General features: G+C 39.2%; 1 protein-coding gene across 1 annotated transcript in view; it reads right to left on the bottom strand.

The window, feature by feature from the left end:
- The window catches only part of TRDN (triadin), a 261,031-nt gene that overhangs the window by 40,589 nt on the left and 194,412 nt on the right, over nucleotides 1–26,030 (bottom strand). The window contains exons 31-37 of the mRNA XM_065401998.1: nucleotides 23,502–23,540; nucleotides 22,388–22,417; nucleotides 10,850–10,888; nucleotides 6,633–6,692; nucleotides 3,813–3,839; nucleotides 1,982–2,008; nucleotides 1,627–1,674 (exon numbers count right to left, since the gene is read on the bottom strand). Of these exons, the coding sequence (XP_065258070.1) occupies nucleotides 1,627–1,674; nucleotides 1,982–2,008; nucleotides 3,813–3,839; nucleotides 6,633–6,692; nucleotides 10,850–10,888; nucleotides 22,388–22,417; nucleotides 23,502–23,540 (270 nt within the window). The remainder of the gene's footprint in view (nucleotides 1–1,626; nucleotides 1,675–1,981; nucleotides 2,009–3,812; nucleotides 3,840–6,632; nucleotides 6,693–10,849; nucleotides 10,889–22,387; nucleotides 22,418–23,501; nucleotides 23,541–26,030) is intronic.

Genomic DNA, 26,030 nt, shown 5'->3' on the forward strand with positions numbered 1-26,030 from the left:
AAAGCCTCCAACCCTCCATCAGTGTGCGGTGAACTGGAACTGGATGGTTTTCATTGCCAAGGGCAGAAGACTGCCTCAGCAGGGGCCACTTATGCTGACATGCTAATTCAACTATCCCAAATTGTTGCTGTCTTCTTAGGACAGACTCAGCTCAGGATCTATGCTGGAGTCCAACCATATAGACCCTGATGGAGGCCCCTACAGGTGAAAATTCTGTCAAAGGGGAAGGTTGCAACAGCGGAATGTGGCAGCAACCACCTCACTTCCAGGAGGCCTGCAGGGGTCAGCACTACTTACCAAGTGAGTGGCTGGTTAATTCAAGAGGGAATCTTAAAGCTGCCCATCCATGAGAGGATGGTGGTACCATTGCATGTCCTCTCTTGGGATAAATCCTCCCATAGGATTCAGGACCAGACTGGTGAAGGAAAAGGTCTTTTACACCTCCTTAAACCAGCTTCACTAAATGTGGCCCATTGTATCCAGTATCAGTAAACAAATAATGGACAATGAGGCAAAAAACAGATTCTGGATGTTCAAAGACTGGGATGAAGAGCATTGCCTGCCTGCCCCTCCCTCCAAGAAGGCAGCAATAGAAGACCTCTAAATATCACCAGTTGCTCTATGCAGTGGAATGTTGCAGGGAGATCCTACACATATCTATGACATTCTACGTCTACTAGCATGCGCCACTGTTATACAAAGGAGATGGGGAAACTAACATACAAAGAATGAGGATTCCCAATGAAACTATCACAATCACAACAAAAATGTTTGTTCAGACAAATAGGTGAGAAAGAAAGACCTGTCTGCCTGATACTGAAGGAATGCATGTTTGTAAGAAGTATATTAGTGAGCTGATTCAAGAAGAGTTTATTTTTATGCAAAGCTAGTCCCCATGATAACAGCAGCGCTGTCAAACAAGATCAATGAGACTCAAATATCTGCTGTTTCAGTGCCTATTACATATAATAAGGCTATTCAGGAGCAGCTTAAACTGAGCACCAAATAGCTGAGTTTTCTATCAGTCATTTTACCATGGGTTTCTCCTATTGGGCCAGATTGTGAATCCCCTTGCTGTCTCAGTGGGAATATTCATGCAAGTAACTGCAGTCAGAGGGAAGGGATTCACAATCTGGCCCATGGTGGTCCTCACAATGGGTGAAATTCACCCCTGTGCACAGGATCAACACAAGGCCTACTAATCGCTGAACTCCCTGTCCGTAAGTGATTCATAGACTGTATGCTGGTGTTATCTCCCATCCTCTTTTGGACTTTGACCATTTTAGGTAACAAAAGATTGTGTTAGGGAAAAGCTTAAATGGGGAATTCCAAATATTTACCTTGGCTCATTGAGGGCCAGGTTATAAACACCTTACTCCCACTGGTGAGGAGATTCCTATAAATTGTTCCATTGAAGCCAATTGTTCCTACTTGTGTGAACAGCAGCTCACCATCAGGACAAAGATATTCACAATCTGGCCCCATGGGATATACATTTTCCGCTCCCCTGAAGCAAAACAAACCCCTTTCCTGAACCAACAGAAAATCCCCCAGTTCTGTATAGTACATAAAACCTATTAGAACAGGCCCCTTATATGAACCTTGAAACTGAACACAAAAGACTACCTGGTTTGGCATGGGAAACAGCTTTTTCTTGTTTAATAGATTCATGCTCTGCAAATAAGAAAAACCATAGGATAGAGATTACATGTTAGCCGAGATTACAGTATTTCAATTTAAAACTGAAATGCTCCTTCCATGAACAGACATACCAGTCCAAAAATCAGATGAAAATGTGTAACTGATGGTGCCATAATTGCCATGCTAGATTCTGACTGCAGTTACACGAATATAAATCTAGAAGAACTCCTTAGGCTTCCATCCCACTCATTTCCTACACTTATAACCCTGCTCTGACAAGGAACATGTGAAGATGCCTTCCTCATTCAAATGTAACTTTCTCCATCGATATTATACTTACTGTGTTCATGAGGTTTCACTACTGTAGCTAGAAAAAAAGAGAAAGAAAAGTATATTTTTAATATGTCTGTCACTACAGTGTATGTTTTAGTGAGTTTGTTCTATTTGGGTCAATAACACAAAGCTTTGATAATCTATAAAACAGCCAGCATACTGTGTACAAATATGATGAACATTTGCAAAAACAGAACAGGAGAGCACTGTCATAACCAAATAGCTCCTGACAACTCATTTTAGGCCAAATATGAAGTGATGTGTAAGGCAGTCTAAATTAGGCTCCTGTAAAATTTCCCTAGAACTAATTACACCCACTCTAGCAGCCCATGAACAATTCTAAATTGGTGGCATTTTAGAATGGGGCAAATTTTTTCACACAAACCTTTCTTTGTGGGGGGGGAGGGGAGGGGGAGGAAATGCAGATTTGGCAAAACCAAAACATTTCATGAATTCACGTCAATTTTGCCTGAATGAAACCAAAACCAAAATTCTGAAAAAATCAAAATGTTTTGACTCAGGATTTTCAAAATGGATAATTTCAGGGTTTTTTAAATTTTGAAATGACTTTTCATTTTGAAATGTCCTTTCATTTGGTTTTTAAAAAAAAACAAAACACTTTAAAATGGTCAAAATCTAAACAAAAAAATTTCAACTCTTTGATTTGCCAAAAATTTCAAAATTATTTGTTTTTGCTTCAACTCTTTTTTTTTTTTTTTTTGAATTGCCAATGAATCCAAAAATCCATTATTCACCCAGCTCTATGCCAATTACACTGCTGGCTAGCTATGTGTGGGGGTGGGGTGTGTGTGCGTGGGAGGGGGAGTAAATTTCTTTCCACAAAGGGGTGTAGCAATGGCTGCAGGGGATTCATTCTGCCTCCTTGTGTTCACTCTGAATCACTGAGACTCTGCACTCCCCATCACTAAATTGCAAAAATGTTTCCCTAAGTGCTGTACTGCTCCAGTTCATTAGAGAAGAACAAGGTCATAGGGTCATCAGATGTCTGCCTATGGTTCAAGAGAGCTCTAGGAAAGGTTGCTGGTGAATACATTGGTCCACACATCACATCCTAATGGGGACATAGTCAACCATGTAAGGTTTTAGCCTCCCCGCTGGTTAGGCTATATGCTGCAGTGCACAGCAACAAGTAGGCAGGGGGGAAACAGTGTTCCTCTTAAGTAGCTCTGCAGCTTGCTTTGCTGGTCAAGTCTTAACCAGGAGTCTAATGTAACATGCTCCTTAGCTGGTGTGAATGGAGCTACTTCAATTTAAACTAACTGAGGACGTGGCCCCTTATCATGATTGGTAGGATACCAGGCAGGACTCAGCGTAGTTTTTCCACATGGGGGGAGAAATACATGTTTTCAGTGTGAAAAATTCTCTGCAGTTCTTTTGCACCTTCAGAGTGAAATACTAAAAGAAATCCAAGATGGCTGGGCTTATTTCACAGTGAAGCAGAAATGTGTCTTCCTTCACAGAGCAGCTATGCTACAATCACCCATTCCCCACTTGTGCCTGCTCTTGTTACCCCAGATTAAAAGAGACAGCAACGGGAGCCAACACTCAGATCACAACAGAAATAATGGAGCATTTTGTGCTAAGAGGGAATGTAGGATAAGAACTCTAAGTGGTGGCAAGCATGGAATCAGCAATGTGAAGGAACTTAACATGGTGATAGAAGCTATCAGTACTCCTAGGGCCCCATTTGTCATGGCTGTGGAATTCACATACCAAAACATTGGACCCCTGCCGTGTTAAGCTACAGTCTTTTTACAACAATCTTTGAAGATGCTTGCTGCACATCTCTTATTCTGTTATGTACATTAGCAACATACTTGGTAGTTTGGCCTCGACTTTTTTGCCTAAAAATACAAAAAGAATCAGTTTTCAGTTCAAAATACACTTTAGATAAATTCTACTGTATTACAAGATTATAGATGACACATTTGAACTCTGAAGGTGGAACTCAGACTGTATGATGCAAAAAACCTCAAACTAACAGAAAATAAATTCCTTCTCAGCTATGAATTTTAACTGAGCAAATTAAATTCAGAGCAAGTGTCAGTTTAGAATATTAATTTATGGAGCTGAAATAATGGCTGGTGCAACCATAACACGATAGCATTTATAACACTAAGTACTATAATTAACAAATAATAAAAAAATGTTACAGCTAGGCAAATGAAACACAAATATTGATTTAAAAACTCTTGAAATTCATCAAATAATTTGATGGACATTATTTGACCATGTCTATAATCTCAATAATAATGGTTTATTACAGCACAGTCTATCCAAGGTTCTCAAATTATTTTCAGACATTAAGAATTCAGCCTTAACATTCCTGTGAAGAAAATATTATTTCCATTTTACATGATGGAGGATGGAGCTAGGCTGTGCTCAGTGGTGGCAGATGACAGAACAAGAAGCAACGGTCTCAAGTTGCAGTGGGGAGGTCTAGGTTGGATACTAGGAAAAACTATTTCACTAGCAGGGTGGTGAAGCACTAGAATGGGTTACCTAGGGAAGTGGTAGAATCTCCATCCTTAGAGGTTTTTAAGGCCCGGACTGACAAAGCCCTGGCTGGAATGATTTAGTTGGGGTTGGTCCTGCTTTGAGCAGGGGGTTGGACTAGATGACCTCCTGAGGTCTCTTCCAACCCTGATATTCTATGATTCTATGTGGAAAAACTGAGACACAGAGAGGTTAAGTGACTTGCCTTAATTCACATAGGATTTGCATGTCAGGATCAGGAATAGAACTTGTGTCTCCTGAGTGAGGTAGGTAACTGTGTCCTAATCCACATTTTACAGATGGATTTGTTTACATTGCAAGTGAAGAATAAATTAAGGTTTTTTGTTGTGAAGTCACTTTCCCTAAAAAGGCAATGCCACTTGCCCAAAGCCAGAGGGAGTCAGTGAGAGCATGGAAGTTGAATTTTTAAATTCCTGATTCCCGGACTTATGCTTTAACCTTTGGTTCATGCCTTTCTCTAATCAAATACACCAAATAATAATTAGATTGGTCAGGAATTTTCCATCTAAATGTTATTTGACAGAAAATGCAGTTTCTGCAAAGTTGAAATTGTACACAAGAAAATTCTGATTTTGCTGAAGTGTTTCAATTTTCTGTTGGGAAAAATAAAAACAAAATATTTAGTTTTGGGTCAAGTTTACCTGACTCAAAACAGTTTGGTTTGTCAAACCTAATCAAAATGACATGGGCCAGTTGGACATTAGCCTATGTCTGCCAAAGCTGCCATGGTGACTCAAGGAAGTTGTAATTCAGATACCTCACACCGACATTCTCCTCTATAGGCCATCCTCTTTGGCCAGACGACACTACCATGATGCACTATAGTTTTCTGTCTGGCTGAACTGCCATTGTGCATCATAGGAGTCTCATGGCCAAGGTGCATCATGGGAGATGTAGTCCAACTGTGCAACCTGGCCTACAGTGAGGCCTGGGGGCAATGAAGCAACTGTACTACACTCATGATGCACTTCAGCAGCTCAGGTGGTCACTGATTAATGTCAAACCAAACTGAAATGAAGCATTTTGACATCTCTGAATTGAAAATGTTCAAAACTTTCCATTCCATAAAAACATTTATATTTTGACTTTTCCTCCTGATTTTGGCAGATTATACCTCTCTAGTGATCCCTTAGAGAAAGGCTGGGCACTGCTTCTGTCCCAGAGTCTAGGCCACAACCCTCCAACTGTGCTGTTCAGGCCATCTGCCCTTTGCAGGGTGAAGTTAAATCAGTCCAAACAAAAAGTCAGTATGCTTCTGCAGGCCACAAAATTAATCTTAGTAACCAGACTTGGTAGTTTCACCCGTTACTATTTTTACATTCAGTTCGAATTATGTTTGAATCTTGCCTGCTCTTCTGAGTGCCAGAAAGGTATTAATTATATACGGAATATTCCTGTAAATTAGCTTCAGATAAGGATTGAGAAGAAAAATCCTTCAGTTTATTGAACCATAAATTGGTAAGGCTAAAAGCAGAACATGCTTACTGATTACTGTCATCTAGATGGAAAACTTGACATGTTGTTTACTATTCAGATAGCGAACATATTTTTGTGTTTGTGTGTGAGCAAGTGAGAACGTGAACATGCATTTTAAGAAAAGAATTCATTATTAAGTGAAATGGATGTAATTCTAGAACCATTTATTGTACTAAGTGATAACAAAATAATATTGATGTTTTATAGCTAGAGAAATGTATTCTTTGATTGCACAGTTAAATGCATATTATAAACAAAAAAGTTACCCAACAAAGACTTTACTGGGATTTGGACTGGACCCTAAATTCACACTACCATGACATTTATCTGTAACTACATTACAAGTAAAGGACCAAAAGGGAAACTGAGATCAACAGAAGTCTCTTTGGATGTCACAAAGGCAGAACTTGTTCCCTAGAATTTGCACCTCATGCCTCGACACACAAAAGGACCAAATTATGACACTCTTACACATGTTATGTAGCACTTACTCCACAAGAAGTCCTGTCGACTTCAGTGGGGCTATTTAGAGAGTAAGGTACTATTCAGCATGAGTAAGAATGTCAGAAGCTGTCCTCAAGTGTTTAAATAGATTCGCTCTTTAAAATGTGACCGAAACTTTAAAACAAAAAATGAAGATATACCTTCAGCAGCAGGATGAAGGACTACTTTAGCATCTTTCACCTTTTTGGCTTCTAAAAACACTGTAAACGAATAAATAATATCAAATGAAGATGTAATACAAAGAAAAATCCCTCTCCAAATAAAATATGATGTTTGAGACTATGCAGAATCCCAAAATAAAGTGAGAAAAGTAAAAAGACGTGGAATTTTTAATGCCTTTCTCTCTGATGTCCCTATTAGGAAAACATGTAAGCATTTGCTTAAATCCATCCCTCTCCACAAAAGCACATGCCTAGAGTTAATCATGTATTCAAGTCTCAGTGCCTTGAAAGGAATTTAAGCACCTACTTAAGGGCTTTCTTGAATTAGGGTCTAAAAGCTTCTCTCCCATATGAATGCGCTTTGCTCCTTTTAAAATTCCCAAGGAACATACTTCAGGGAACAGTATGAGTTAACATGTGTCACATGATTCTGCGTAATCTTCAATGCAGTTTTAATTTAAGGTTCAATGAAACAGCTTTATCCTTGTTGGTACAAGGTGCTTCAGATTGTGAAATACATGTGTAATCAACAAACCGGCAGAAAAATTAGATTAATTATATTTGGACAGTTTCAATATATCTCAGACTAAATAGATTTGAAAAAAAGCTTTAGAATGGAATTCATCAGGATTTATCACCCTATCCTAGAGCAGTTTACCCACTCTTGTAAAGTTATTGCCTCCTGATTCCAGGGGGGCAGCACAATGTGCCATTTTCCCCCTGTTTTCAACGTTAGTGGACCTGATCCATCACAATAAATTGTTCTCTTCTGAGCCCTGGCAGGCCTTAGAAAAGTAGATGCCGGTTACTCAGCAGGGTGACTGATTCTGCAGAAAGGCCTGCCTGCTGTGCAAGCAGCTAAATTATAATCCTCCAAAGTAGATCAAAAGCAGCAAGTTGATTTGAAAGAAAAGAGGTTGTGCCCTCCTTGCCCTGCTCTTCACTATACTAGTAGAGGGCAGGTCTACACTTACTTCCTGGTCCGGCCGTAAGCAATCGATCTTCTGGGATCGATCCCGGAAGTGCTCGCCGTCGACGCCGGTACTCCAGCTCGGCGAGAGGAGTACGCGGCATTGACAGGGGAGCCTGCCTGCCGCGTCTGGACCCGCGGTAAGTTCGAACTAAGGTACTTCGAATTCAGCTACGTTATTAACGTAGCTGAATTTGCGTACCTTAGTTCGAAGTGGGGGGTTAGTGTGGACCAGGCCTAAGATTGCTCCAATAACCCTCGGGCAATAGTAACTCAACTGAAGGGACCCAGGTAAGAGAGAAAGGGAGTGGTGGTTGGTAGGGTAGACAAAATAAAACCTGTGGACTGAATTTAAAAAAAACAAGATTAGCCAATAAAACAGCTCTCCTGAACACAGAATGGCCTTTCAACCTTCCTCACAACTCTTATCTATTTTAGGTACTCATATGGTTCCCATTAATACAGTATCTCAACACTTCACAGTTTTCAAGGTAACAATCGTCACAGCATCCCTGTGAGTGAAGGAATTATTTATCTTGTATTAAAATGGGGAATGCAGGCACATGCCTAAAGTCACTTAGAGTCTGTGGTGAAGCAGGAAATTGAACCTAGATCTCCCAAGTCCCAGGCTAGCCTTGTAACCACTAGGCCATTCCTCCTCTTACTTCCTGTTTATTCTGGTAGGCCTGTGTGAAGCTAGAAAGCTCCATGGAGCAGAATTTCACCACTGTTCTTCTGATGAACCATGATGACATGGTGCAGTGATAAAGGCAAATCTCCTTAAAGAAGATCTGCTTTACCATTATAATTAATAATTGGCCAATGCTATTAGGTTCTACAGGGCATTAAATTACAATAAATCCATCCTTATACTGTAGCTCTCCATCAAAAAACAGAGTGCTCAAATGAAAGCCATAGTTTTTTCTATCCTACAACTAGAGTAGAGGAGCAGCAAAGCCAATTCTGATATATCTGACTTCATATAATTTCTATTTCTGTGCCATCTCCATTTGGATTGCCTTACATATACACTCCAAATAGCCTACGCATTTGAGATTAAAGAATGAATTGACCTTCGTTTTTTGGTGGGGGTTAGGCTGTATTCTCAAGTTTCAGCTCAGGAGCACTTTGTAGCACAGGAATACGAAGGAAAACAGGTTTCAGAGTAGCAGCCGTGTTAGTCTGTATCCGCAAAAATAACAGGAGTACTTGTGGCACCTTAGAGACTAACAAATTTATTAGAGCATAAGCTTTCGTGGGCTACAACCCACTTCTACGAAGGAAAACAGAAACTTTCTGCTACTTCTTGGTATGAGTGTAACAATAGGGGTAGAGAAGAGGTATAGGCTACTTAGGGATATTTTATGATAGGACCCACTTCAGTCTGAATCTGAGCTGCATGCCTATGGGGAACGGCAATAATGGCCCAAATCTTCCCTTGTTTCCTATACTCAAGTTTGTCAGATGAACAATAGAAGTGCACTGGGAAATGCAGATCTTGTTGAAACAGAATAATCTCATATGAAGGCATTAAAAGTTAATGGCTTTAAAGTACTGTAAATCTCAAACTCCCAGGAGGACAAATCTTCCATAGAAGGAACTGGAGAGAATGAAATTACAGCTAAAGGCAGATTAAGTATGTGCACTGTATTCGCTACTTAGGCACGTGTGTTGAAATGCCTGAAGAACACTCTTTCAATACAATTATTAAAGCCTGACCTTTATGCAATTTTCCTGATGTTATATAACAGGCAACATACAACCCACATAGAACATACCTAAAGTATATTAAAAACAGTTTTCAGGGAAATCATGTAAATCATTGGGGTCAAAGGCATCATTCTTCTACAGGGTGCCCATGCATGTGTGCAAGCACTGTTATTGTTTAGAGATGAGCTCAAACCAAACCCCCCAAATTAAATATATTTTTCAAGGCACATTTCACAGCTGACAGTTATCTCTATAATGCACCAAATCAAAATCTGACACCCAAGCCCCATGGGAAAAGTTTAGATCTGGTTCTGAATTTCACTGTTCAGACTAACTCTCTATTACTGACTAATTTCAATTAAGTGTAAAAAAACCCACCTTTGTGCATATGCTTCAATATGCTATTTAATTAGTGTGGAATAGAGGCTTTTAAAATGTGGAGAATGCATAAATTTATGGAAATTAAGAACATACTGATGGACTTCAGGGGAAAAATATATGCATATGATATCATTTGAAACACTGACATTTAGTTAACTTTTGACAATGCTCATGGGATTTTTTTCCATATTGCTAGCCAAATTAATTGTGAGGTAAGATACAGGGATAATGACTGGTCTATAATGCCACTGACTATTTTTTTCAGCATTAGTTACAAGCTTTCAAAAGCACATTTCAGAAAATTATGATCACACAGTTAAAGTAGGGATTTTTTTAAAGTGTCAAACCCAAGACTCATTAATTTTGGAATGGTATTTGAATATTCAGTCCTCCTCAAAGCATTTACTTGCAGTATTCTCTGCATGTTGGAATATGGTAATAGTTTCCCCGGTGCGGGAATTTGTTTGGCCAACTAACCATGTGTTGTAAGCACATCAAAGTCTTTCAATATGTTGTGCTGATTGACAGTTAAGCAGAATAATGATGAAAATGCTGACATTATGCCAGTGCACATACATTACAGCTACCAAACAGTAAAAATATAGTTCTATATAGTTGGTGGCCTCTTATTTTAGCAATCACAGCTATTGCATCATCATTGAAACACAAGCTTACCTATGTCTGTAACTAGGACTGAATAAATTACTACATATTGTAATAATAATAGTAACTAAAATGATGTACATATAAAATAGATGTAAAATACTTTAAAGAGGGGTTACTAAATAAATACATTTTTTCTTTAATTTAAAAGTATGCCCTCAATTTTCATTTGAGTGGGGTTACAAAAACGTAACCAATGGCAAGGTTTGGGCTAAGTCCCGGTGAAAGTCATTTTGAATAAAAATTTCAAAAGCTCCTAAGTAACTTAAAAACATAAACCCCATTGAAAGTGGGTCCTGTGCTCCTCAATCACTAAGGCAATTTTGAACATTCACCTTGATGCTTAAATATGGATTTAGGAGCCTAACTTTAGGCACACAGGACTGAAAATTTTGGCTTTGGCCCCTAATTTAGGATCTGGTGAGAGTAGATATTCTGTATCTATCACCCATTGAAGTGTATAAACTATTACCTGGTTTTGCTGGCTTTTCTTCTTTTTTGACTTCAGGTTCTGAGAAAAATATTAATACAAATATTTTTAGAAGTTAAAATTACAAAAACAAAAAATAATTCATTTCAATTTGTGTTCTATTCTTATTACTCAGTTTTTATACCATCTCTCAGCTAAAAAAGTCTGTTAGAACTGACAGTCCTGCAGTACTTCGAGTAAGATAATTATAATTAATAGTAATACATACTCCATTGTAATAATTTTATGTACTTAACAATTGACTTATCTGAGGATATCAACAGTACTTTACAGTTATTAATTCATTACGTCTCTCACAATTCTGGAAAATGGGTATTTATTTGTACCCATATTACAGATAGAGTAAAGTACAGAAAGATTAATTAGAACTTGCTACTGAGGGCTATAAAGTATTCAGTAAATTTCCCATATTCATTGCAAATTCTACATATATACAACTAGAACTAGGCAGGAAATGGTTTTTCTGTCCTGCAATATTTGTTTGTTTGTTTGTTTGTTTTGCTATTATGAAAGTTTTCCACTTTTGCACTGGGATGAAATTGAAACCTGTCAACAACAAAAATCCAGGGAGAGACCTTCCCATGGAATATCCACTCTCCTGGGAGAATCACACAGAGCAGAATGAGATGAGTTACCTCAGAACCTGCCTAAACTGGAGTTACCTTTGAGCCTTTGACTGCTTAAGCCTGATCAGTCGTGCCTAAACCAGACAGTGTGAGGAGTCATCAGAGGCAATTACCTGCAGGTCTTGTGATAAGCCCCACACCATTCTGCCAGGGGTCAGCCAATCCACAGGCAAGGTCCCACCCAGGTGATCCACAGCAGGTATCTAGGCTCCTAAGGGAAGCAGTTTCTCCACTCTACTCACAGTCACTACCTGGCTGGGAACTCTCCCCTATTGCCAATAGTTCCAACAGACTGCTCTTGCTGCTGCTCAAGCCCATGCCTGTTTCCATGCTGACCAGCTGCTGCTCCAGCCTGCATCTGTTCCTGAGTCAGCTGGCACCTGGGATTTTGACACTTTTTGTGTTTCTCAGGTCCCTCTGAACATTTGGTAGAAACTAACCCTTTCGCAGGAAAAGTTTCAGTTTCAATGAACTGGCACTTCCTGGTGAAAAACTTCTCAGAAAACTTCCTAATCCAAGTGCGGTAGCTGACAGGATCAGGGAGAGCAGGGTCAGACAGGGTCTCAGTAGCAACTAGAAAGCAATGGCTTATTACTCAAACAAGGCTAGAAAGGAAGCAGGAAGTTTATATATGGTCACCAGTCAATGAGGGTCAAGATCATGTGGCCAATCAGGATACAGGGTGCAGAACCCAGGTAGCTGGCCCACCCACTGTGAATTCCTAGATAACTGCCTGAGTCAGTTTGGTGTGACGGCCTAGACTGCTTCCCAAGAATCCAATGGAGTTAGGTTCAAGACTGGGCTTTCAGACCTGCTCTCCATACAACATTTATTGAAAACAGCTGTTACACTAATAAAATAATACCAACAGGATCTTATAAGAGGGATAAGGCAAAAATGACACGTTTATTGTAAATACAGAGAGCAGTTTGGCCTTGCATGTTTCTCACAGAGAGGGAGAGACACAGAAATGAAAAAGCAAGAGGCCTGTTCTGTTACCAATATCTTGAATTTTAAGCTGTGGGGAATTCAATCTTACCCCTTGTCTCTCTTGGCCTCGGACTTGTTATACACATACACTTTATGGTTCTAATACAGAAATTCCCTGATATGGTCCAACACAGCTATGTTTTGATCTTTCAGCATGGAAAAGCACTGATTTTTGCATTTTCTGAGTACATAAGAAATGGTTCTAATACAGAAATTCCCTGATATGGTCCAACACAGCTATGTTTTGATCTTTCAGCATGGAAAAGCACTGATTTTTGCATTTTCTGAGTACATAAGAAAAGCCACCTATTAAATGAAATAACTCTTTTGGCATGAGTAGATTTGTAGAAAGAGAAATAATCCTGTTCCAGTAACTGGAATTTCCTTGCCAATAGTCTAGATTTCCTGGAAAATGTCCTCTTATAGAACAGACATAGAGTTACTGTGCTTTTTCTCTGACTTAGCTAGAATGACTACCTTAACATTCAGTTCATGTAACCATACGAGTTCCATCTGGTGGCTAATTTAATGCCTGTTTTTTATTTTTTATATTTAAACAAAGTAATATGCTGTGTATATTTTAAGAGAGGAATCCCAGAAAGTTTAATTTGATGTTTAAAAGAATACACATTTTCTCTTAAGAGCATGTGTAATACATGTCTCGGTAGTATATTTAGGTATTCCACTTTGTAGCCCAGTGGGCTAGCTTGCCTTTATTATATTTGCTGCTTTGCAGTAATGTAAGGAACCTACAGGCCTGTATCCTGTAAGACATTAGCTTCAGCAAGTTAGCGTAAGGCTTGAGGCCTATGACTTTTGAACAGATAAACTTTGACAGATAAACGGCCAATGGAAACAAGTATTGGGGAGCCAAAAATAGAGTGTTTAAGGGGAAGTTCTGATGACAGGTACATGATCCAACCACAAGAATGTCATGGCAATGAGTTGATGTATATACCAGGTACATGAGCTACCTAACCACAAGAGGGCCATGGTAACGAATCAACGTATATGATAATAAGTTGAGATCACTGAGATACTAACCTAAAGAAGAAAGACACGCCAACATTAATAAGGTGAGGAAATACAAATAAAGAAAAGGGGCAAATCCCTTACTAAATATGCATCAAATATGGTGGCATCAGCGTATTATATTATAAAAGAGGTATCCCAGCCTAGGGGCAGTAGGAGAAGGAGATGTAGTCCTTGAGAGATGCCAGAATGATGGCCACTGGTGATGAGAACATAAGAACTTAAGAACAGCCATACTGGGTCAGACCAAAGGTCCATCTAGCCCAGTATCCTGTCTTCTGACAGTGGCCAATGCAGAGTGCCCCAGAGGGAATGAACAGAACAGGTAATCATCAAGTGATCCATCCCCCGTTGCCCATTCCCAGCTTCTGGCAAACAGAGGCTAGGGGCACCATCCCAGTTCATCCTAGCTAATAGCTATCCTCCATGAATTTATCAAGATCTTTTTTGAACCCTGTTATAGCCTTGGCCTTCACAACATCCTCTGGCAAGGAGTTCCACAGGTTGACTGTATGTTGTATGAAAAAATACTTCCTTTTGTTTGTTTTAAACCTGCTGCCTATTAATTTCATTTGGTGACCCCTAGTTCTTGTGTTATGAGAAGGAGTAAATAACACGTCCTTATTTACTTTCTCCACACCACTCATGATTTTATAGACCTCTATCATATCCCTCCTTAGTCTCCTCTTTTCCAAGCTGAAAAGTCTCTGTCTTATTAATCTTTCCTCATATGGCAGCCGTTCCATAACCCTAAACATTTTTGTTGCCCTTTTCTAAACCTTTTCCAATTCCAATATATCTTTTTTGCAATGGGGCAACCACATCTGCACGCAGTATTCAAGGTGTGGGTGTACCATGGATTTATATAGAGACAATATGATATTTTCTGTCTTATTATCTGTCCCTTTCTTGATGATTCCCAACATTCTATTCGCTTTTTTTGACTGCCAAGAGACTAAACTAGTATGTGCATATTGAGTGGATAGTTTCAGAGAACTATCCACAGTGACTCCAAGATCTATCTCTTGAGTGGCAACAGCCTATTTAGACCCCATCATTGTATATGTATAGTTGGGATTATGTTTTCCAATGTGCATTACTTGGCATTTATCAACATTGAATTTAATCTGCCATTTTGTTGTCCAGTCACCCCGTTTTGAGAGATCCTTTTGTAGCTCTTTGCAGACTGCCTGGGACTTAACTATGTAGAGCAATTTTGTATCATCTGCAAATTTTGCCACCTCACTCTTTACCCCTTTTCCAGATCATTTATGAATATATTGAATAGACTGGTCCCAGGACAGACCCCTGGGGGACACCACTATTTAACTCTCTCCATTCTGAAAACTGACCATTTATTCCTACCCTTTGTTTCCTAACTTTTAACCAGTTACCAATCCATGAGAGGACCTTCCCTCTTATCCCATGACTGCTTACTTTGCTTAAGAGCCTTTGGTGAGGGACCTTGTCAAAGGCTTTCTGAAAATCTAAGTACACTATATCCACTGGATCCCCCTTGTCCACATGTTTGTTGACCCCCTCAAAGAATTCTAGTAGATTGGTGAGACATGATTTCCCTTTACAAAAAACATGTTGACTCTTCCCCAACAAATTACGTTCATCTATGTATCTGACAATTTTGTTCTTTACTATAGTTTCAACCACTTTGCCCAGTACTGAAGTCAGGCTTATTGGCCTGTAATTGCTGGGGTCACCTGTGGAGCCTTTTTGAAAAATTGGCGTCACATTAGCTATCCTCCAGTTATTTGGTACAGAAGCTGAGGGAGAAGGTAATGGTGATGAGGAAGATGATGGGCTAGCATTTCAGGTTGTTCTGCAAGGGATGGTGTATATGGATGTGCAGATGTACGTTCTATAGTATCTTTATCTACTTTACTGAGTTGGGGTATTTGTGGCTGCGCTAAAATTAGGCTTGAATAAAGACTGGGAGTGGATGGGTCATTACACAAAGTAGAATTATTCCCCCTACTGTTACTCACACCTTCTTGTCAATTGTTGGAAATGGGCCATCCTCATTATCACTACAAAAGTTTTTTTTTTTCTAGCTGACAATAGCCCACCTTAACTGATTACACTAGTTATAGCTGGTATGACAACACCCATTTTTTCATGTTCTCTCTGTGTGTATATATATATCTTCCTACTGTATTTTCCACTGCATGCATCCGATGAAGTGGGTTTTAGCCCACAAAAGCTTATGCTTAAATAAATTTGTTAGTCTCTAAGGTGCCACAAGTACTCCTTGTTCTTTTTGCTGATACAGACTAACACAGCTACCACTGAAACCTGTAAATACAGAGGAGTTCCTGTAGTGTAAGTAGTGCAACTGTGCACATCGGGGTTCCCAACTATATAATAATTTTAATAATACTGTGCCTGATCTTAGGATAAGAACCTGTCAACTCTCAAAGTGATTACTGAGGATTCTTAAGTAATCAATATATACATAATCTATAGATCGGGCTACAACTTCCTACCTATCACTTTTTTAGAGCAGTATGGCATGTTAGGTAAATACAGATATAGTAATCTATATACAATGGAGACTTAAGTCATATTACTAAACTGGCATGTTCAACTATACTGTATCCATACTGTCATGGCCAGCTGCTTCAATAACAGGAAGACTTCCTTTCAATTTATCTAGTCAGCATGGGACCTAAGCAGTCCTAAATCCATTACTGTCTGGGTCGTCTTCAGTTTGTGGAATATCTTGATTTTTCCACATAAGTAGAGGGGATGGTGTCTAACCAATATATATTTGGTGTCTAACCAATATATATTTATCAGTGTGCACCACTAATCTTGAGTAATTGCCAAAGGATAAAAGCCACTAGTAGTAATTGGTAGAGATTGTCTTTTAGCTCATGTGGCAGAGGCTTGCATTTTGGAGCTGGAGTGTCTGTGTTCTATTCCCCATACTTCACTTGTGTGATATTGGCTAACACATTTCTGCAGATTTACTATGCCATCACATATTCATTATAACAGGATCATAGAATCATAGAATATCAGGGTTGGAAGGGACCTCAGGAGATCATCTAGTCCAACCCCCTGCTCAAAGCAGGACCAATTCCCAACTAAATCATCCCAGCCAGGGCTTTGTCAAGCCGGGCCTTAAAAACCTCCAAGGAAGGAGATTCCACCACCTCCCTAGGTAACCCATTCCAGTGCTTCACCACCCTCCTAGTGAAATAGTGTTTCCTAATATCCAACCTAGACCTCCCCCACTGCAACTTGAGACCATTGCTCCTTGTTCTGTCATCTGCCACCACTGAGAACAGTCTAGATCCATCCTCTTTGGAACCTCCCTTCAGGGAGTTGAAAGCAGCTATCAAATCCCCCCTCATTCTTCTCTTCTGCAGACTAAACAATCCCAGTTCTCTCAGCCTCTCCTCATAAGTCATGTGCTCCAGTCCCCTAATCATTTTTGTTGCCCTCCGCTGGACTCTTTCCAATTTTTCCACATCCTTCTTGTAGTGTGGGGCCCAAAACTGGACACAGTACTCCAGATGAGGCCTCACCAATCTCGAATAAAGGGGAACGATCACGTTCCTCGATCTGCTGGCAATGTCCCTACTTATACAGCCCAAAATGCCGTTAGCCTTCTTGGCAACAAGAGCACACTGTTGACTCATATCCAGCTTCATATCCACTATGACCCCTAGGTCCTTTTCTGCAGAACTGCTACCTAGCCATTCGGTCCCTAGTCTGTAGCAGTGCATAGGATTCTTCCGTCCTAAGTGCAGGACTCTGCACTTGTCCTTGTTGAACCTCATCAGGTTTTTTTTGGCACAATCCTCTAATTTGTCTAGGTCTCTCTGTATCCGATCCCTACCCTCCAGTGTATCTACCACACCTCCCAGTTTAGTGTCATCTGCAAACTTGCTGAGAGTGCAGTCCACACCATCCTCCAGATCATTAATAAAGATATTAAACAAAACCGGTCCCAGGACCGACCCTTGGGGCACTCCGCTTGAAACCAGCTGCCAACTAGACATGGAGCCATTGATCACTACCCGTTGAGCCCGACGATCTAGACAGCTTTCTATCCATCAAAATTACATCCCACATATTTTCCTATTGCTTCATCTTCTGTGTTACGTATAAGCTGGGCTTATTTATTAATTCTCTTAACTATTTTTAAATGAATTTAGTGTTGGTGGAAGATGCTAGACCAATAGCACTGAAGAGTGAAGTCCTCTTTTTGTTCACAAGGGGCTAGATTCTGCAACCATTACTCATGTTGTTTTGCATTTACACAGTTAAATTCCTCCTTACAAGGCCTGTGCACCACTTGTGTCCTATTTAGGTGTTCCAATATGGCTCCACTGGGGATCACAGGGCTTGTGCAAGCCCTGTGTACACTGGGATACATTTCACTTACAAGTCGTCCTATTGACTTTAATGGGACTACTCATGTAAGCGCTCACCAACAATGTGTATATGGGTTACACAATCTAGCCCCAGTGCAGCGCAGACTGTCAATGCCAGACTTCCTAAAATGCCCTGATATTGTGCCCTAACAAAGACCCGGAAAGACAACATTGTGAATGTGTCACGGTGATTCAGCTGCCATTCCTATTCAGTCCTGAATACTGTCAACAAATGTATGAGTGATGGGGGTGATATAAAATGGACTGAGATTAGAGCTGTGCGAAGGTTGGAAGGTCTGTTGTGTGAAGGATTAAAAATTTGGATTAGTTCTGAATGGGAATGAAAACTGAAAATTTGGAAATTCTCCATGAAGGACATTTTTTGAAATTGTCTGAATTTCAGATCATTTGAAACCATTTGTTTGGATTTCAGTTTTCTTTAAAGAAATTGTATATTATAATATGTAATAGTAATAATTCAATATGTTCAGAATGAAACATTTTGATTTTTTGTTTTGAAAGAACTTCACATTTTTGTAATAATATATATAATTTAATACAAAATTTAAAACAAAGTCACTTAAAAAGAAAAATCAAAACCTTTCATTCTGAACGTTTTTGACGTTGTTGGAATATTTTCTCTTTGGTTTTCTTCCAAAACTAAATGTTGGCCAAACGGACCCAATTTCATGAAGCATTTCAGTTCTGATGGAACTGCATATTCCAGGGGTAGGCAACCTATGGCACGCGTGCCAAAGGCGGCACGCGAGCTGATTTTCAGTGACACTCACACTGCCCGGGTCCTGGCCACCGGTCCGGGGGCTCTGCATTTTAATTTAATTTTAAATGAAGCTTCTTAAACATTTTATAAACCTTATTTACTTTACATACAACAATAGTTTCGTTATATATTATAGACTTATAGAAAGAGACCTTCTAAAAACGTTAATGTATTACTGGCACGCAAAACCTTATATTAGAGTGAATAAATGAAGACTCGGCACACCACTCCTGAAAGGTTGCCAACCACTGGCATATTGCAACAAAATATTGTTCTATCAAAGTTTCTCCAGTCAGATCTAACAGAGATTGGTGGTCTGTGTGAAGTGAGTTGCTAAAGACTTGCTGTATTTGGAGAGGTGCCCAAAAGAGGAAGGGCTCTATATCCCATCACCAATCTACTGGACTGTCCCAGTTCCCCTGAACTGCAACTTCCAATGCACTGAGATTTGAATGTTGGGCTTGTCTTCACTCCTGCATCAATGTAGTGGCATTGAATTAGCGTGTCTGGTGAAGACGCACTATGCTGACAGGAGAGCACTCCCCCATCGCATAATTACTCCACCTTAATGAGAGGCAGAAGCTATGTCAACAGGAGAGCATCTCCCGCTGACATAGCGCGGTGTAGACAGCACTTTAAGTTGATGTAAGTTACATTGCTTGTGAGGGGAGTAGGGTGTTCACACCTCAGAGGAAAGTAAATTACTTTGACTTAATTTCTCCACTTTGTCCATGCTATGGCTTAAGAAATTCTTTCATATGAAGGGTTTGAATGATGTATTCCCTCATTCCCTTTAGAAACTGACACATTTAAACTCTCATCTCACTGATCCAGGAACTCTCTTTCACTAAAATAAGTCACAAAGTGCACAGCTGAAGCTGAGTCTATTTTCCAGGGCTCAGGTCACACAGGTCTAAGATAGCCCTTCTTTTTGAACTGAAGAGGCTAGAACATCATTCACATGCAAAAACTGTGCCTCAGAATTCCATGTAAGTATTACTCACACTTGGAAGCACAGATTAATTACGTTAGCTTTCACCTGCCTAATTCTGCTCTTTTTTTATCTTTCATATTCCTTCATATTTGATATATGCTATACACATTATGTACCATCATTAGAAAGTGTCACTCCATCTTCACCCCTTCATTTTTTATGACTACTTGTCTCTCTGTATGTCTCATTATTCTTGCTTTCCTAGATGAAGAGTGTATATTTAAATAAGAAAGGAATAATTGGAGAAGGCTGCATATACAGTATGGTTTATGTTTGCAATGTGACGTGCATGCAAGATGATATAGTCCTAATTGAACTCAAGTGTGTAGGTAGCCAGATACATTTTAGGTAATGAGCCAGTCAATTTTAGATCAGATGCTACGCACATCTATTATTTTTACAGCTGTGGAAAAAAAATATTCTTAAGCAAAACTAGCAAAATGTTCCTGAATGTTATTGCTAGTCAGAGAAACACATTTTTAGCCTTGGGCAAATTTTGGAGAATGATAGAATAAGCAAAAAGGTGGTAATAGGTGGGAGGTTGCCACTAAAACACAATGTTCTCCATGTATGCATCACAGAGCAGTTGAAATTAAAGTATGACAAGAGCCAGGTTGTTTCTTTCAAGCCACACAGATAAGTAGATACCTGTTGGAGGTAACATCTCCCGCTTCCTTAGGTTGCAAATTTTGTTTGGTACTGGCAGTTGTATCAACAGCCTGTCTGTACTCCCTACTGCTGTTTCTCCCCCAGCTGCCCTAGGTGTTTGACATTCTAAAACTGAGGAGAGACTTAATGGTGGGGTCCAAAAATATCTAAAGCAAAAACAATATTTAAAAGACAAAGGTGAGCCTTTCCTTCAACTTGACCCTCCATACTGGTGAAAGGTAGGTCAGTGGAAAGAGCTGTGCATTAAATACAGCTTGCTCTTGCTCAGATACCTATCTGAGAGTTTCTCCATGTGCCCTTGCTGCAAAAATTATCTCAGTGAAGGAGAAGATATGAGGACAGAGTAGAAGAGAAAATAATCAACAGAAACAGTATATAAAAATTACAAAGGTAAATGAAATGTGAAAGCATTTTATTTGACTTAAGAATAGTCTGTAAAAAATGCATATTTTCTTATTTCTGTGGGGAGAGACCATGGCAGGGGAGAGAAAAATAATTATGGAAAAAGAGGGGAAAATATTAATCTCTTTGAAATGGGATCCTAAATAGCAAATTCCCCTAACATTTCTTTCTAAATGATAGATCCATAACCAGGGGCAAGTCTTACAGCATTAGCATCCTACCTCACAAGGCAATTACCTTATTCCTTCCTGTCTTTCAGTTCAGGATCTAGCAATGAATGTGATAAGTTCAAGAGTGTGATCACAGCAAGTGGTCTGATGGCTTAAAACCAAGTGCTGTAAGTGCTTCTGCCACTGCTCTGACTCTCCCTCCCTTGAGCTACTTTCCGTGCCTCGATTGTTGCAAATTAGTCCATGGATAAACCACTGCACTGGATACTTATTTAGCACTGTTATTTTGCATAACCAGAAGGAACAACAGCATTCAGTTAAACTCATGGAGTGAAATCCTGGCCCCACTGAAGTTAATGGGAGTTTTGCCATCAACTTCAATGGAGCCAAGATTTCACCCGTGAGCCATTAAAGCTGATGAGAACTACATTTTTTTCATTTAATTTATAACTGTATATACATATAACATAAAAATAAATAGCAAGATTAAAAATCACTTGCTGAATAGTAGAAACTGATTCCATTTTTCAGCAATATGACTGAGTGCCAAGCCCTTTCTTTTGAAAGCATCATTTAAAAATTTGCCAAAGTGTTTCAGAAATAATAATAGTGCAGCACCAAATTCTGCTGTCCGTTACACATGTTTAAATCCCAAATTACTCAGTTAAAATCAACAGAATTATTCCAGGTTTACCCTAGGGTAACAAAGCAAAATCAGATCCAAAAGGGTTATTTTATTTTTAATATATATCTCCCCAATAAGATTATCACTGAAATTTTATATAGCCAAATATTTTAAATAAAATACTAATTTAAATGTCCAAAGTACTTTTTCCGCCAAAGGCTCTGTTTGTAACTGAAATAAGGTAGTTTGGGTGCAGTCTAGTACACTTTATGTTGTTACATAAAGGTTCATTTGAGAGATGACATTAAAGAGAGCACTTAGAGTCACATGATGTTTTAAGGTCTGATCCAATGGGAGTCTTTCCATTGATTTCAATGTGCTTTGGATCAGGCCCTTACAGCTCAAATATCAAATGTAATGCCAACAGTGGCATGCATTCATGTTACATATAGATCCAAAAGGGGGAAATGAAACAAACATAGGAGAGCACATTTTGTGAAGAAGAAACAATCAAACCAGTATACACAGTGCATAGAAAGTTTTTTTCTCTCTCATGTATTATAACATGATAACAAGAGCCTTTCATTTTCTTCCTAGTCAGAAAAATTGAAGTGTCTGATATTGGGTTGTGGGCTGTCTTGGCCTGTAGTAAAAATGAACCAACAGAACTGGAAATGACAATTGTGTTATCACAGTAGGACTGAATAAAGCTGTTTTATGGTAGCACATGAGGTGATGTGCATCATCTCAAATGTGTCATTGTATGAAAGAAACATTTCTTACTGCAATCAAAAGCTGAAATGAACTTCAGTAAAGAGAAAATAATTGATTTACCTTTCTTCTCACCTTCACTTTTCACTGGAGCTGAAATAGGGGGAAAAATGCCATTCTTCATGTCTAAAATTAATGATAAATAATACCAACAGCATTTTTAACCTAAGTTATACAGAATGCCTGCCATGGATGGATCGCAAAACTCTTTACAAAGATTCACCCTCAGGGGAGGTATGTCTAATATTATATAAATACACCTCTACCCCGATATAACGCGACCCGATATAACACGAATTTGGATATAATGCGGTAAAGCAGCGCTCTGGGGGGGCGGGGCTGCGCGTTTCGGCAGATCAAAGCAAGTTCAATATAACGCGGTAAGATTTTTTGGCTCCTGAGAACAGCGTTATATCAGGGTAGAGGTGTATTAATATTTACAGATGCGGAAATTGAGATTCAGATTAAATGACTTGTCCAAAGGCATACAGCAGATCAGTGACAAGGATGGGAATAAAACTCAGGCCTACAGACTCTGACTGTAGAGGTTTAACCACAAGACAATCTTTCCTCCCTCTCATTTATATGCTGAGATAGACACACAGGATGAAGCCTTCAGAATAATCACTTCAGAAGGAAGATAAAATGGGGAAAGAAGATGGGGAAGTCTTTGAAGCATAGTCTGTGTTCCCTGTTTTACGAAATTCTGTGGTCTGTACTGTTATATTTTAACACTAGCAAAAAGTGCTTAACATATTGTAATAATAGTAACTAAAGTGATGTACAAGTAACAAAGTAAATACTTTAAAGTGGTGTTACTAAATAAATATATATATTTTCTTTAATTTAAAAGTATGCCCTCAATTTTCATTTTTGAGTGGGGTTACAAAACCGTAACCAATGGCAAGGTTTGGGCTAAGTCCCGGGGAAAGTCATTTTGGGTAAAAATTTCAAAAGCTCCTAAGTAACTTAAAAACATAAGCCCCATTGAAAGTGGGTCCTGTGCTCCTCAATCCCTAAGGCAGTTTTGAACATTCAGCCTAGGTGCTTAAATATGGATTTAGTAGCCTAACTTTAGGCACACAGGGCTGAAAATATTGGCTTTGGCTCCTAATTTACGATCTGGTGCGAGTAGCTATTCTGTATCTATCACCCATTGAAGTGTATAAACTGTTACCTGGTTTTGCTGGTTTTTCTTCTTTTTTGACTTCAGGTTCTGAGAAAAATATTAAGAAAAATATTTTTAGAAGTTAAAATTACAAAAACAAAAATTCATCCATTTCAATTTGTGTCTTATTTTTGTTACTCAGTTTTTATACCATCTCTCAGCTAAAAAAGTCTGTTAGAATTGACAGTCCTGCAGTACTTCGAGTAAGATAATTAATAGTAATACATACTCCACTGTAATAATTTTATGTACTTATCAGTTGACTTATCTGAGGATGTCAACAATGCTTTACAGTAATTAATTCATTAAATCTCACACAATTCTGTAAAATGGATATTATTTATTTGTACCCATATTACAGATAGATAAAGTACACAGAAGTTAATTAGAACTTGCTACTGAGGGTTTTCAGTAAATTTCCCATATTCATTGCAAATTCTATGTACCTACAACTAGAATTAGGGAAGAAATGGTTTTTCTGTCCTGCAATGTTATTCACTATTTTTAAAGTTTTCCAATTCTGAATTGGGATGAAATTGAAACCTGTCAACAAAAAAATAAATGGAGAGCCCTTCCCACAGAATAACCATTCTTCCCCTCCCCCCCCCCCTTTTTTTTTTTTTTTTTTTGGTTGGCAAATATTTTTGTGATTTTTGACTTTTCATTCTGATTCAAGATGGGAAAACATTTCAAAATCTCAAAACGATTTATAGGACGGAAAACCATTTTCTATGCAGCTCTAAATTAAAGTTCTCTTAAGAATCTGGTAGGATCCTCTCATCAATCTAACTACCTTAATCTTCAGGGGGAGTTATTCTTCCACAGACATTAGTTCATATATTTAGAGTATTACATTTGGTATTACCTATCATCCATTTTACCCACTGTTTTTAACCAGAAACTGTTTACTCTCTTGAGGCATGAACCTATAAAGCAGATCCTCAGCACAGCTACGCAGAAGGCAATGGAGTAATGCTAATTTACAGCAGCTGGGAATCTGTCCTATAGTGCAGATGGGTGAATCAGATCAGAGAAGGAAGGGAGGAAGAGAAAAAGCAAACACCACTGTCCAAAGACTGAAGTGAACTAAATAACACACTTTTAAGCTCAACACCAGTGCAGATAAATACCCTCTAACCAATCTTCAACATCCAACAACCTATGCTGAGACCCTGAAGTCTACTTTGGGTTTCCAAGCAGGCATTAATGTCTCTGCTAGGCTGGCAGCTACCTTCAAATCTCTTTGGGCTGGACTTAGGTGGCTAGAGAAGCATGATGTATCTTGTAATGCCACTGATCAGCTGAAACTCCATAATATATGATATATGAAAAGAGCAGCCAGCCCTAGATTATTAGATATGCCAAGACCCTGGAGCAGACTGTGTGGTATATCTGAAAAAATATCCTGTTAATCTGTTGGCTACTGGGTGGGAAGCTGGGCAAAAACTGAGAAACAGCAGGAGTTACTAGGCCAGGCTGGAGGATTAGCCAGTGATCACTATGTTTGGAGGTGGAATGGTGGCAAGGGTTCTTGAAGCTGAGGTCACTACCAAGTCAGAATAAACTTATTGACCAGGTTCAAGGCTGGGGAGAGTCAGACGACTGAGAGCTTTGGTTCAATCTGTGAGCACAATGACCTTTGTAGATATGTGATCTTATATCCATTCCTATTGTGTATTATACTCACCTACTTTGTTTTAAGATTATAATTCCTTTAGGAGTAAGACCAGCCTAGCAGACTCTGGTCCTGATTCTGATTTGGGCCTCTAGTAATACAAATAAGTGCTAATGAATTAATGGAGAACATGGTTGAATTGAAGTGGAAGCGAGAAGAATGGAAGGAGGAGGGATGGATGTGTTGAGGTAGAAGAGAAATGACCTCTAAATGTTTGCATAAATTCAAATTAATTTCAGATAAACATCTGAAGTTTGGAGGATATTTCTGAATTGAATCTCTGAATCTTCTGAGTTGGGGTCTGGCTGGCTATGCATTTAATGTATTGCATGCATTCACACCAGTGCAAAACTAATGCAAAATTGGTGTACAATCTTTTACTTCCACTAGACCAGGCCCATGAGTCTGGCTGAGCAGCACTCAGGACAGGGCTAGAGGGGAAGGGACAGAATTGGCTATATGCCACTTTTGCACTCCATTCCCAATATCTGTGGCTGGGAGATGATTCAAAACTCAATCAGTCTTTGGCCCAATTTAGTGCAGCCTTAGGGTGTCTCTAAGCTATGTCACCAGGTAATGTCCCTCTGTCCCAAGGGGCCATTATTACAGCCAGACACATCCCAAACTTAGAAGATATAAGCTACCTGAATATTCCTCTGTACCAGACGAATCTTTGTGTAGCAGGGAAAGCTGGTTATAGGGCTGCTTAGTGCTGCTTGTGTTGTGTAAAGTAGCCTTATGGAGGGTGGCAGGGTGTGGTCCATTTTCTACTCACTTTGCTTGAATGTAACTGACTGCACAAATTTTGAAGCACCGGAGAATCAGGCTCTTGCCTTTCAGAAAATAGTCATTACAGTTGATTT

This window comes from Emys orbicularis, chromosome 3 (assembly GCF_028017835.1).
Source record: "Emys orbicularis isolate rEmyOrb1 chromosome 3, rEmyOrb1.hap1, whole genome shotgun sequence".
NCBI lineage: Eukaryota > Metazoa > Chordata > Testudines > Emydidae > Emys > Emys orbicularis.